The 14,664-nt window shown below is 45.3% G+C and overlaps 1 protein-coding gene across 2 annotated transcripts in view; it reads right to left on the bottom strand.

Moving 5' to 3' along the window:
- Positions 1-4,893: 4,893 nt before the first annotated feature.
- SLC7A10 (solute carrier family 7 member 10) overlaps positions 4,894-14,664 on the bottom strand; it is a 40,995-nt gene continuing 31,224 nt past the window's right edge. The window contains exons 5-11 of one of the 2 annotated variants that reach the window (XM_005492539.3): positions 13,898-14,051; positions 12,273-12,396; positions 12,074-12,177; positions 10,954-11,050; positions 7,085-7,234; positions 6,648-6,825; positions 4,894-5,187 (exon numbers count right to left, since the gene is read on the bottom strand). In XM_005492539.3, coding sequence (XP_005492596.2) covers positions 5,036-5,187; positions 6,648-6,825; positions 7,085-7,234; positions 10,954-11,050; positions 12,074-12,177; positions 12,273-12,396; positions 13,898-14,051 — 959 coding nt within the window. In that variant the 3' untranslated portion in view covers positions 4,894-5,035. The remainder of the gene's footprint in view (positions 5,188-6,647; positions 6,826-7,084; positions 7,235-10,953; positions 11,051-12,073; positions 12,178-12,272; positions 12,397-13,897; positions 14,052-14,664) is intronic. The other variant, XM_005492540.3, reaches the window with a different exon arrangement.

Genomic DNA, 14,664 nt, shown 5'->3' with positions numbered 1-14,664 from the left:
AGCAAACAGCTCAGTGAATTGTTCTTCCCTCTTCAGAATCTGCCGCTTTAATCCCTGCTGGCTGCAGGGATTAAATGGTTAGCAAGGCTGAGGTGAGTGGTGGAGGTTTTCATTTTATTCTCTTTCATTCTATGTGTTCCCTGCTTTATGATGCCCTCTGGATCTCCCTCCCTTCTATACCTGAGTCTTACTGTAAGACTTTAAGACAAATTTGGTTTTGGCCTCTCAGCATCTTGTTACTCACTTTCTAATCCTTCTTGCATTTTCCTTTTCTATTTTCCAAGTGCAGAAGTTTCTCATTGAAGACAGAGTGCTGGTGAGAGGTGTCAAGGACCAAGGACAGGGGGTTTAAAAACCAGTTTGGTTTGCCTGTACTCACAGTTAGGGGTGGACACAGGACACAACTCTCTAAAGCTTTAGGAAGAGACAAATTCTAAGCAAAGTTTACCCTACGTTTTTCTTTCAATATCTCTCATAGAACTCCTCAGCAGGTAAATAACTGTGAGCAATTTCAGATTTGGCTCTTGGTACAAAGGGGCTGGAAACCAAATGGTTTTTCCCAAGTAAGTGAAACATGAGAAATCCCTTGACAAAGGCCTTTGAATATGAAGTGTGGGACAACATGTCTGTTGAGGGCTAGTTGGTTGTTCATGAGCTGTCTTTCCTTTGAAGGTGAGTTATTTTGTCTAACTCAGTTCTCAGCATATTTCTCTCACAGCAGTAGCTTGTTTGGAGCTGGGCTGTGGCTGTGGCTCTGTCCTGAGCTCCCCAGCCCACCCCAGGCAAAGGTGGCCTCCCCTGGTGCTACCAGCCCCTGTCCTGAGGCTGGCAGCTGCACCAGAGGTTGTTCATATGTTGTGTTTCCTTTGAAGGTGAATTATTTTGTCTAACTCAGCTCTCAGCACATTTCTCTCACAGCATTAGCCTTTTTGGAGCTGGGCTGTGGCCATGGCTCTGTCCTGGGCCCTCAGCCCACCCCAGGCAAAGACGGCCGCCTCTGGGGCCTGAGGCTGGCAGCTGCACCAGGCCTTGTGCTTTCACAGTGATGGAGGGTGGCAAAGGAAATCTGCTCTTGTGGTGTTACATTTTAGTTAAATAGTTTGCTCTGTCTCACCCCTCGAAAATGTAGGGTTTATTCCAGGCCTATGATTCTCCCATGAAGCCTCATGGATCTGTAATCCCATTGGCCCAAGGCTTATCCTGTGCCCATTTTTAATCTCCCTGGTAAACTGTGAGGAGAGACCACAGATCCTCTCTTGGCCCTTTTGTCCCCAGGCTCTCCCTCTCTCCCCTTCCCTCCCCTTCCCCCCTTCTCCCTCAGGAACCCTGCTGCTCCCGGGGTGGGACCCCAGTAAACCCTCAGCTGATGAGCCCCCTGAGCAGCCATGTGGAGTCTCCTCTCCTTGCCTGCTGCTACCAGTGAACACACAGCCCCCTAGAAACCCCTCAATCCAACTGCAACCTGCTCTGCATGGTTTTGGATGCATCTTTTGGAAAGGTGCTTCCACGTCAAATGTATTATTAAATACACAGGGACTCCTGTGTCCTTAGGCTGGAGGAAGGCTCTGGACTGAATCAGAACTCTGAACCCAATCCCCACATAGGCCTGTTCCTTCAGAGCTGGGTTCCATGTCCCTTGTGGGTCCCTCCCAACTCAGAATATTCTGTGATTCTGTGAGTCTCATCCCTTGATCCTTCTGAGATCAAACTCTTCTGGTTTATGTTCTAGTGTGAATGGAAGACAATAAATTTCCTTTATCAAGTTTTTGAAAACTCTTGAGGGTGGCCAAGCCAGCAGAAGCTCTGCCTCATTCTCCTTGTGCTTCTCAACAATGCCTACCCAGCTCCTGAAATTTTATCTTCTCCTCTTCTGTCTTGCAAAGCATGTAGCACAGTGATGATGTATCTGTTGCCACTGTTTTCAGTACTGTAATAAATCAGGTAAGAATAATCCAATCCATTTTTACTGACTTTGCCTTAGGCTCACTTACAGGTGATACTCCACAGAGTATTTTCTGCATTACAGCCCCTAGTATTTTATGCTATATAAATATATAGGCTTACATAGTATTGCCTTGCTATTCAAGCTTTGTTTTAACTCCTTTCTATTGGAAGCAGCTTGCCTTTCTGTATCAAGTATCACAGTTCTCTCAACATGCTGGTAGTGTCAGCTGCTTCAAGGCTTTTTGTTCAGTGGGCTTTAAAATTATGTCTCCTTTGGGGCTAATTGCTTTGTCTTTAGGAAAAATCTCTCAATATGGATTGAGTGTGCTGCTAAATTTCATTTAGCATATGAATTTAAATTTCTAATTCTCTACATTGATTTCTGTGGTTAGAAATTCTGCACATTAGGCACTAACCTTTGCAAAGGCTTTAATGTATGTGATGCTGGGAGCAGAGATGAAGCTGTTCCTAAAAATGAAACACTGTGGAACACTTTTTGGGGATTGGCATGTAATTCAAAGATGAAGTCTAGTAAATCAGCCTGCTCTAAATTAAGCCTTCTGATTTAAGGCCAAATGTTGTTACTTTTAAAGCATGTCAGTATAACCAGGGAAAACTTGAGCCAAACTCAATTAACAATTATGAGGAAATTTGTTCTTTAATTTTGCTTTTGATTTCCTTATATAACAGCCAAGAAAAGCCTTGGTAGCTGTTGCAGCATTACTACTATTACTATTATTAATATTTTCTCATTACCATACAGACTTGTCTCAAGAGCTGCAAAATTTCCTTGCTGGCTGATTTACATGCCTTAATTGTTTAAACAAACAAAAATAAACCCATGCCAAAACTTAGCAGTTCTGTAAGCAATCAGTATTTCTGATGCTGTAATACATTTCATTTTCCCACTAGCTAGTAAAGGTATCGAAAGGATTAATCTGTTGGAAATTATACCTCAGAAAGTGGATTTTGAGCTATGGAAAAGGAGAATTAATCATGAGAGCCTCTGATATTAGTTAAAGGTTCAGGAGCTGCTTAGCCACAGGGAGGTCTGCTCTGAACTTTTCTTTTAAAAGCAAGCTGAATATTTATGATTTCCATTAACTAACTATATATTCAGGCTATTATTTAAAATGTGGAATCTTTTTTTACATGTGTGGATATATACACACAAACCACACCTTTTTTCTAGCTAAATATGTATTTTAATCGTACAGTTAACAGCTTCATACAAAGAGAAGAATGTAAGCTGTGTTTCTTTTTAGTGTCTACCATCTGAAAGATGGAGATGAATAGAATTTTAATATATAGATATAGATATTATTATTATTTTATTACAAAAGTATTTCTGAATAATTAACTAAGATAATGAATCCATAATTTTTATGCCAGGGCCATGGAAAGATACTTTTAAAATTACATTCAGATGGCTGTTACCAAGGCTACTGAATGTGATAGGTTTTGTTTTCAAATACTGTGAAAGAACAGTAGCTCAGTGCTGTTCTCACATTTTGCATTTTTAGAAGATTCCCTGGTGTGAAAGTGGCCATACTGCTACAGTAACAAATCTCCATATATTTATTAAGTGCATGATTTTTTTTTTCCCCCTAGTGTATGGCACAAATAAAATATGCAAAACACTTTCTGAGGAGCATCTGATGTGTGAGTGATACTTGGCTGAGCCCAGCTGGAGAGGAGAATTGGTCTCTGGAGCAGTGTGACAGCACCTGACACCTGTCAAGAGACAGGAGCAGCATCAGGGTCCTCTCCTGTGCGTCCCTTGAGCTCCATGCTGAGCCTGCTGCAAACTTTGCACATCTCCATCCTCCCCAGCTGGCTCCTGAAGCAGACTGAGCTCCCTGCAGGAGCCCTGCCCCATCAGGGATGCAGGAACCCCCTCCACCTCCACATCAGGGCTTCAAAACTGAGAGACTTGGGATTTACATCACTGCAAAGCTGAGACACTTGGGATTTACATCACTGCAAAACGGAGATACTTGGGATTTACATCACTGCAAAATTGAGATACTTGGGATTTACATCACTGCAAAGCTGAGACACTTGGGATTAGCTCTCTTCAAAACTGAAATACTTGAGATTTAGATCTCTGCAAAACTGAGATACTTGAGATTTAGATCACTGCAAAACCAAGATACTTGAGATTTAGATCTCTTCAAAGCTGAGACACCTGAGATTTAGATCTCTGCAAAACTGACACTTGAGATTTACATCACTGCCAAATGGAGATATTTGAGATTTAGATCACTGCAAAGCTGAGACACTTGGGATTTAGATCACGGCAAAACTGAGAATCTTGAGGTTTAGATCACTGGAAAACTGACATACTTGAGATTTCGATCTTTACAAAAAGGAGATACCTGAGATTTAGATCACTACAAAGCTGAGCTACCTGAGGTTTAGATCACTGCAAAGCTGAGATACCTGAGAGCTAGATCACTACAAAGCTGAGCTACTTGAGATTTAGATCACTACTCTGTACCTTTTTCCTGTGTCCCAGAATGATGCTGGAGGGTGCAGGGGTTGTTGGTGCTGTGGTTTTTACTCTGCAGTGTGTGCTCAGTGCAGCCCTGGCTGTGCAGAGCTGGGCTGGGTGTGCTGCTCCAGGCATGTGGAGGGCTGATCCTTTGGGTTGTACCTTCCTGGGAACTCCCCCCACCCAGGGACAGCAACAGGTCTCCTTGTGCTCTCTTGATTTCTGTACTTTGATTTTGTGTTGGGAGCTGCCCTAGTTTTGAAATGCCTAAATTTGTGTGTCTCTGGTGGACCCTCATGGTGACTAAAATCAGTATTCCAGGGCTGTGTCTGTGCTGCTTTCCCCTGCTGAGCAAGAATGCTGCCAGAAAAAAAACCCAACCAGCTCCTTATTTTACATTTTATTTCTTTTCTTTTTTTTTTTTTCTTTTTTTTTTTTTTATTTTTTTTTTCATAGGGAATAACTAAAAGCTACAGAGGCCATAAAGGATGTAGCTCATTTTATGGGCTTCACTATTGGTGCTCTAAAACAATTTTTTTTTTCCAGAAAAACTTTTTTTTTCAAAAATCAGCATGTAAACAAGAAGCCATTTCAGCCTCAAAGGCCACGCTGGTGCGATTTCCTCACTGCTGTGTCGCTCACCAGCCTCCAGGAGTGGGAGGAGGAGGAGTGGGAGTGCTCTTCCTCTGCACTTCCACACTGAGGGTACACCACAAAACACAGCTTCTGCCCCCAGCACGTCAGGGACTCTGCAGGGAGCAAATCACCAGCGTTAGTGGGGTTAATGGGGGCTTCCAAACAAAAATGGGGTGTTGGAGCAATGCCCTGTGGGCAGGAGCTGCACAGCCCTCCAGCCCTTCTCCCTCCAGCTCAGTCTGCAGAGTGCTCCTGAAGCAGGGCAACTGAAGGTGGGACACCTCTAGGGACAGCTTTAGGGACAACCCTTCCCCAGCCCCTCAAGAGCTGCCAGTGCTGCCCATGGCAGCCTGATGGAGTGGGATTGGGATGGGGATGGGGATGGGATGGTAGCCAGCCCTCCTGGCCCCGTGTCAGCCCAGCTGCAGTGACCACTTGTTGCGGTGTGTTTTAAACTTTCAGGTCCCTTCCCCAGGTGTACCAATACCCTCTTCCCCTCCCCCCCTTGTCCCTTGCTGAGTGAGTCCTGTCAATCAGGCTTAACATTCCAACAAGGCGTCGTGTGGTTGGTCAAGTTCAAAGGATGCCCCTCAGGCCTGGGGATCATTGGCCTGTCTAGCTGTCATCCCCCCCTGAGACCCTGCCCCTCCGACCTGGTTGGTGGCTCACCTGTCCCCTCCCCTCCCCCTGCCCCAGGAGCTTAAAAGGTGAATCAGGCCATGCGGTCAGCATTCTGTTGGAGCTCTTCCCAAGATTCAGACCTCTGTAACCATGGAATAAACCTCTGGATATTAAACCCTCCAGCAGAATCCTCTCCTTTTTCTCTTCACCATCACCTGAAGCTTTCCTCCTGAGATAAACGGAGTCCCTAACAAGCCCGGACTTGTTTAGTGCCCAGCTGCAACCACCAGCAAGCTAAAGGTGTCTCTGGGGTGATACACCACAGTTGCTGCCTTTGGCTCAGCAGTGAGGGTCAGACTGGCCCAGGCACAATCTAACTGGTAATGTTGGGATTCATATTCCAATAACCACTGGCCAGGGGGAGCTGCTGGCAGTGCAGCCAAGTGCAGCTGACAGAAACCCTCCAGAAGGCTGCAGTGTGCTTGTTTGAGAGTCCTCACCTTGGCACAAAGCGATTAAAAACCAAGCACAACCAAAGAATAGAAAACTATTTGCAGTTTCAATTTATATGAGGGGTAATGTAAGTCTTTGTAAGAAACATTTGCGTATGAGATAACTCATCATGTCACCAGGGCTTGGTGCACAGGGGGAGGAGGCAGGGCAAAACAAACTCTTCAGTCCCTTGGTGACTGTCCATTCAGTCTCTGTGTGTATAAAACGACACCCTGTGTATTTGCTGGGGCAGGCTGCTCTGAGCAAGACAAGTGCATGGGCACAGAGGCATGAGAGGAGGCAAATGTACCCAGGAGTGTGCAAAATAGCTGCCCAAAGCAAAGCAGTGCCTGGCCAGCCTGTGGCCAGGGGCTGCCGTGGCTGGGAGGGGTGGCCAGGCTCCTGAGGCAGCTCCCTGCCTGGTTTGGCACCAGCAGGGAGGCACACAGTGCTGCCTTACCTATTAGCCTATTTACACACTTTGGTTTATTTCTCCAGTAGACTCCCAGGAAGAACACTGGCACTCCAGTTAGAATGATAATGAGTCCAATCCCACAGACAATGGGCTCGGAGTAGAGGCTGAAGACCAGCAGGAATGCCCAGAAGGCCAGGTAAGTGATGGGGATGAGGAGGTTCACCTGCCAGGAGAGAGCAGAGCAGCACTGTGCAGAGCAGCAGCAGGGGCTGGGTGGCTCTGGGGGCTGCAGGCAGAGCAGGCTCCAGCCCCCCAGGCTGTGCCCCCATCCCTCCACCACTGTTCCCCTCTCTGCCCAGCTCACAAGAGATGTGCCTGTGTACCCTTCTGTTACACTAATGGCACTCTGGGACATGGTCTGGGAGGTGTTCCCACCCCACCCCACCCCTTGCAACCAAGAGATTGAGCTCTAACAGTGTCACCTTGATAGGTCTGAAGATTTTGGGTTTCCTCCAGCGTAGAACAATCAGGCCAATAATTGTCACTCCATAGCAGAGGTAGTTAATGAAGGACACGTAGTTGATCAGTGTGTAGGTGTCTCCAACAAGCATGATGATGAGTGTGGCCAAACACTGCAACGAGAGGAGCACAGCCTTCTTCAGCCATTACTAGAGAAAGTAGCTTAAAAACAACAAAACCAAGCAAAAATCCCATTAAAGCATGAAAAATCCCTTTCTTTGTGGCACCTGCTGGGCGTGTGCTGCTTCCTGGGGCTCTGTTCCTTATCCCAGGGCTGGGGCTAAATGGGTATTTGGGGTGATTTGGAGCATGCTGAAGCCAGCGATTTAAAAATACCCTGTGCTGGCACAGGTGTCTCTGCTGCCCATGTCTGAAAGGCTGGCAAAGCTCCCACTCCACCTTTTTCTGTGAAGTGTTTTAAGAGCTGTTGAACCTTGTGGTGAGGACTCCAGGTGAAAAGGGTTTTGTAGACTTTATATGCTTTGTTTCAGGCACTGTGTTGTTGCAGGTGCTGTGTATTTTATAAAGAATTAGAGGTTTGCCCTTGCTCCTGGGGGCTCATGTCACAGCTAATCAGCATCATGAATCTTATGCGCATTACTACTGTTTGGAAACTGGCAGATGGATGGTGGACATTTCCACGCTTTTGCTTGCTTTTTTGAACTCTATGTCTGACTAATGCTGATAGGGAATTGATTTCCACCATTTTTGCTTTTATATTCTCTCTATATTCTGTACGCATACATTTGTAGTGCTGTAGCCTATTCTAGTATTCATAGCTAGCTTTTTACCTACTCTATTAGACAGAAATAAATTCCCCTGTGGGTCCAAGCTGGGGGTCCATGTTTAGATTTTCTGGGAAGCCAAGGCTTAAACCAGCTCTCCAAGACACATTCTCATTAACAAAGTTTAGTTCCTGCCTAATTGAATGGGGGGGATTGAAAGGATTGAACTGAGGGGGAATCACCTCATCATTTATGCCTCTAATTGGGGTTTCTTGTCACTTATGTTAATTTGCTAAACATATAGAAATTGTATGCACTTTAAACATAAAGTGTGCATCTTTGTTGCTTTCCACCAAGTTATGCACCTAAGGATACTTACAAAGGTAACTCCTCTTTAGCACCTGTGCCTAGCTTGTGATTTTAGGACCAGCAAAAAGGCATCAATACTGCAAAGCCAGGAGAGCTGAGCTGGGGGCCAGGGCACTGCTCCTTGAGCCCCCCACCCACTCTGGTACCCCAGGGGCTGAGCACTCACCTGCACAAAATACCAGCTCAGTGAACACTGGGGCCCAGAGCCTGAGGGAAGCTAAATATCCAAATCCCACCAGAGAGTGCTCAAGGTCTGGTTTGTGTTGATCCAAGCTCCCTTTTTGCTTCTGTCCCTTTTTTCTTAATTAGCTGTTTCAATAGTAGGCTCCTCCCAGGAGGGAAGGTTTCTGCACCTCCAGCAAAGGAATTAAGCACCACCATAACCAAACACCCTCTTGGTCCCTCTGCTCCCCTTTTCAATGCCTTGTAGGCTTGGCTGGGGGATTTAAACACCTTGAACTCTCTAAGCACAAAATGGATTTAAAATTGGGCACCATCACATACCACTGCCATATAACACAGTCTGTGCTGTCCCCTGCAGTGTGCACAGTGTCACACAACTCCCTGCTGCCGCTGAGGGCTTTGCAGGGATGGCACTGGGAGTGGCACAATGCCACTGGTGTGTCAGATCCACTCACAGGGTGGTGCCAGCCCCTGTGGCTGAAGAGGGGCTGTGGGGGCATAGAATGCAACAAAATAAAGTGCAGAAGGCAATCTCACCCCTGAGGAGCTGCAGTTGTACTAATTACCAAAGATTAGGAACAGCACTGTCCTTAACAGGGCACAGCTGTGTCCAATAAGGATGAGGGCTATAAAAGAGTGGGTTTGGTTGAAAAGAGAGCTGGAGTTTGTTGGTTGTGCTGTGAGGAGCTATCCATGAGAAATCACAGAGAAGGTATGGGAGCTTTGCAATAAGAAGATAACAAGGGAGTGCTGCCCTCCAGCTGGCCTGGCCACAGCCCCCTGGCCGGCAGCCACTCCCCACCATCCTGCAAAACAACTGCAGCCCAAATTTTACATTTAGCGTGGCCCCTTGATTTTTGGCAGTAAAATAGGAAATCAGTAAACATAAAGGTCTCACTGGTAGTGTTAAGATAGCCATTCTTGATGTACAAACAAACTGCTCTCCATGCAGAGAGCTAGGTGTGATTCCATGGAAGAGACAAGGAACCTGATGTATTAATTAGGTTTGCCTGAAGTGTGGCCCAGTTTGCTGCTGTAGATGCCTACACTATACTTATTAGTATCTTTCTATTTGTTGAGAAATAAATATTTCCTAGCAGCATTTGGTGTGCACTGAGCTGCATTAAAACACCTTCAAATGATGAATTAATGTGCTATGCTGGTTCTGTGATTGGCACTGTGATTCAAGGGGGGTGGCATGGCATGGATCAGCTAGCTCAACAGGCAGCCTGCTCTTTTTGGGGCTGTTCCACAGTGAAACAGCCTCTGACACTCAGCTGTTGTTTCAGCTGATGTATTTTTAAGGACAAGGGAGTGCTACCCCTGTAGAACAGAGGATCCCATCCCATGATGGCTGCCCAGGGCAGTTTACCCCAAACTGTTTGTGATGGGGCACTAAGCCCCAGGAATGCCATAAAACCTCAACAAAATCCAGATTTTGTTATAAAAGCAGAATGAGCTGTTATGGTGGGAAAAAAAGCTTATTTGGTGAAACTTTGTATGGGTGTATTGTGCCAGAATTGCTGTTAGAGCCAGGAGACATGTAAACATACATCTTTTTAGTGCATCTGGGGTCAGACCCTTGTGGTTTTGATATCAGTGGCAAATCTGCCGTTGGCAGCCATTGAGCAGCCAAGATTTCAAGCAAATGCCCCTTGGGGATTCCTTTACTTGGGCCCTGTGGCCATGGACAGCAGTGGCACAAATCACTTTCCTCTTTGCCGTCTTCTATGCCACTGTAAAACTCTTCACAAATTCCAGTTGCACTATCAGTAAAAGCATACAAAGCTCTTTGTTTCAAATAATAACTTCCCTAAGTCATTAGTATTGTGGGAATTTCTGCTGTCTAAAAAGTGATGGAAGCCTTTTTCCCATGGAGCAGACCAGGAGCTGGACCCCCAGCACTCCCAACAGCTGGCACATTGGGGTCTGGCCTTTGCAGGTGACCTCTTGTCTGCCTGGTGTGCCATTCAGCAGATTCCCTACTGGAATTGTTGCCCCTAATTAATTTCTTGGCTGTGGAAAGAAATACCTGTGGCCCTCAGAGAACTGCCTGGCTGCCCCTCACAAAGTGTCTTGGTTGTTGAAAGTAATTTTAGGAGCACTTTGTCCTTTCCCTGGGATCCCCCTATCTCTGGCTTTGGAGGCAGAACCTAAAGCAGCCTTGCTGGAGTGGGGTTAGGACCATGGAGGTTTCCAAATTCTGGTGGGAAGCAGGAAAATTGGTCTGAGGAACTTGTCTTTTCTTAGATGAAGTATCTCTGTTTCAAAAGCCAGTCCATCTCTTGCTGCAGGACAAGAGTTAATGAGCTTACACTGCAACTCAGGTTATGAGGGAAACCCTTCAGGTGCCAAGGGGACTGGAAGAAGGAGGAGGAGGAATTGTTTCTGAGGCTGAAGGCTGCGTGGTTGGAGCTGCTCAGCTGGCACCTACCAGCTGCTATTCAGGGTGACCCACTGCTCCTCTCCTGGGGTAAAACCACCTCTCAAGGGGTTTTCCAGCTCACCTCTCAGTGGTTCTAAAAGCAGGTGATGGAGCAGGGATAGGAACTTACACAGATGAGGAGGGCAGGGATGGGTGTGCAGTTCTTGACATGGATCATGGCCAGCAAACTTGGCAAGTGGCCCTCCCGAGCACCAGAGAAACACAGCCTGGAAATAAGAAGGGGAATGATGAATCCACTGGGTGTGCAACAGCCTCTCCAGTCCCTACTCATATAAAACCTCTTATCTCAACCACCTGCTCTGGTTTTCTCATGGAAAGGAGCTGTGGCTGCAGCTGCAGAGACAGCTGGAGACTGGGGAAAGATAGTTTAAACTGAGCCCTGCAGTGTACAAGGCCTTTAACAGCTAATGTCACCTGGGAACACCTCAGACCTGCTCTGAGATGCCAAAATACCTCCAAGGACCATCTGCTGGCCAGCATTGTCTCTTTACCCAGTGAGGGGTGAATGCTCTGAAGGTTGTGTGGGTATTTACAGTGCCAAAAGGGGTTTGGATAAGGTTTAACGTGCCTTAGCTTTTCACTTTTAAGTGTACAGCCTGTTATATATGCACTCCAATTTGTTGCATTTCATCACACCCATGAAAAGGTTGGGATAAATTATTTTCCCAAGGTACTTCAGCTGTTTCCTCAAAAAACATTGTAACCTCTAAATTAAATTAAGACAGGTCAGTTATTATAAACAGACTTTATTGATTGCAGTCTGACAGACTTTACAGATTCTGGCCCAGCTATCAGCACTATGCATGCAAAGCATCTTGCTTGAAAGGTGATTTTCCAGCATTAAAATGCCTGTAGCTGAGTGCAGCACCAGGCCCCAAAACTCCTCCTTGAGCAAAGCACAGTTTAGCTGTGAGCTACTGGAACTTTATTGACATAAAATTACTTTGGTTCCATGCTAAAGCTGTGTTTGGCTCTTACTGTGAATTATTCCACATCTGCAAACACTTTCAATAACTCATGAGGATTAATTTGCAGGAAATTTCATGATTCAATATTAAATTTGCTGATTTGAAACAGAATAATTCATAACTGATTGTATCCAACACACCCAACAACAAACTCATGCTCTACAACATCCAAAATGTCTAGCTAGCATTTCTCTAGCAAATGCAATTAAAACAGCCCCTCCCCAAATTAGATAATGTTCATAAAATTGTACTCCATCTAACCTTGATGAGGTAAAAAGGTATCCATTTATTCCTCCAAATGTAGATAGGGCCACTGAGACTGGCATAACCCAGGAAAAATAGCCCAGTAACTTTTCACCAAATGTCTAAAGCAACAGAAGGCAGAGAAACTGAAACACACTGCAAAGCACAGCACTGAAATCAAAGTGTGGTGGTACGTGCAGGGAATGGTTTTACTTACTACAGCCACAGCGTTGGAGGACAAGAGCTCGTGGGGAGACATGGCAGTGAAATATGCAATGTTGGTGAACGTGTACACAAATGTCACCAATGGGATGGATATGAATATGGCACGAGGCAGGTTCCTGATAAGAGAATTGGGAGGGTAGATAAGAGATTACAACCATGCACAGTGAGATCATGACAGTGGGGTGGGGCCTGGGTGAGTTCCCTGGCTGTGTCTGTGAGGGAAGGCTGAAATGAAATGCTGTGTCTGCAGGGAGCTCCAGGGGATAGATACCACGAGCTGCCTTGGGGCTCTCTTGACTGGGATTGGGACAGACTGAAAAATGAAACATCCACTTCCCAAAGGCCCTGGGGACACGCACTGTGGTGCAATAAAATATGTTGTTTTGCTTCACCTTCACCTGCTCTGAAAAGGAAGGGGTTCCTGTTGTTCAGCTGCTGCCCTGGCCCATTGTGTACCCTAAATCTGGTCTGGTTATACAACTCACAGTAGTACAGATGTACTTGATCTCCAACCCAGAGACCTTCCTAGAGGTGCACACCTGAGCTGTTCTATATCTAACAGAATGTGTTTTTCTTGCTGTGTCAGATTTGACAAAAAAGATTTTAGAAAGCATGTTTAACCTTGTTAATTTGAATGGATTTAGTAAAAGTAGGAAGTGGTTTTGGTTATCCAATTTTTTAATACTTTAATTTCTCCACTAATTTTACAACAATAATTTTTAAAAAAGGCCATTTGCTCCATTCTTTATTTCTCAGCTAAGGCCATATTTACCTTATTTAAGTAATAACTTTTTTATTGTTCAGCTTTGAAATCGTGGTGGTCCAATAAAATATTATTGTTTAATAAGGAAACACATTACCACACTTTCTTTATTTCTGCCAAATCCCTGGACACTCTGCCACTCACTGGTGTGCACAGATGCTCATAAGGCTGTAGCTTTAATTCCTTCCCATCCAAGCTGTAATAGCTTCCATTTCTTGCTGTTTAATTGCTGTGTGCACTGGATGCCCAGGAGTAACTAATGCTCCAAGAGCTGCTCTTGACATTTGCCATCCCACTTTATTAACTCAGAAATGTTGAAACATTTGAGCTTTGCTGAACTAAAATTCCCTTTCCCTCCAGCCTTCTCAGGCTGCTTGTGATGAATCCTTTCCAACCCTTCCCATAGCCAGGATCAGCAGTGACCCAAGGTAAGCTGCCTTGGCAGTGTGTGCCACTTTTACTGCACAAATCATCTTCTCTTTCAGGTATCTGTGGGAGAGCTTTGGGTTGAAAAGCAAAGTAATTTTCAAATAATTAAACTATTTTATGACAAAGAAGATTCTTCTTGTAGATATTTGTGTGGCACCTCATCCATGGTTAATTTTCTGCTCTGGAATTGAATAGTGACATAAAGATCCTGCCTTGTCTGTGGGCTGCTTTGATTCAGTTCATATAGAATTTCAGTGTTTCTGTACCTTGCCTGCTATCTGTTCTGAACAAAACTCTGTCTCCTTTGGAAAGACCAGTCCCACAGCCATGGAATGACATTGCAGCCCCTCGTGAAATGAGAAATGCTCCCAGAGGGCTCCAATGTCTCAGCACTGCAGGGAGGGCACCATGAGGGGGGTACTTGCCTGCGGGGATCCACCAGCTCCTCTGTTACATAGTTCAAGAAGTTCCAGCCACTGAATGCAAAGGACCCTTGGAGGAAAGCTAAAGCTAAATGCCCCACAGATGGAGTCATCCAAAATCTGAATGCATTGCTTGGTGTCAGCTCTTTGTAGTTTCCTGCATAGAAAGTGCAAGGCAGATGTTAGGCCATGCCTACCTACCTCACAGACTTTAAATATGTAAGATTTTGCTTTTTATTCTTTATTAGAACTGAGCCTTCACGCTGTTCATGGCACCATGGGCTGACAGAGCAGTTGCAGTGCTTCCTGCAGGACTGTCCTGGTGCGGCAGCTCCTGCTCTCCTTCCCCACATCTGGGCCACAGCAACTCATGGGACCCTTTGGCAGCCTGCACTGGCTGAGGGTGGATCCTGGGCAGTGCAAATTCCTACCTGCCCTTAATGACATTCTCTTTTACAAGAGTTTGGTGTTGTTTAGGAGATATCCTTTAAAATAAAATACCTATGGGCCCGAAAGATTTGTCAAGACTGTAGGACTAGCACCACTGAGAAAACAAGTTTTCTGTTCTCTGTAAATGTCATATTTCTTCATCTTTTATATGACCCATGATAAAAATATAAGTCTTTTGTACTTTTGGCTTTCCAATAACTGGTGAATCAGTGAGACATTTTTCACCTTAGTTTAATCTTATAAGTGACATTTTGTAGGAAATTGGACTAGTGCCTGAAATGAAGCAGATATCATCCTGCCCTAGGCAAAGCATTGCTCAT

The sequence above is a fragment of the Zonotrichia albicollis genome, chromosome 13 (assembly GCF_047830755.1).
Source record: "Zonotrichia albicollis isolate bZonAlb1 chromosome 13, bZonAlb1.hap1, whole genome shotgun sequence".
Lineage (NCBI taxonomy): Eukaryota > Metazoa > Chordata > Aves > Passeriformes > Passerellidae > Zonotrichia > Zonotrichia albicollis.
Note: the sequence above shows the minus strand (reverse complement) of the source record. Positions and strands in the feature narration are given on the sequence as shown.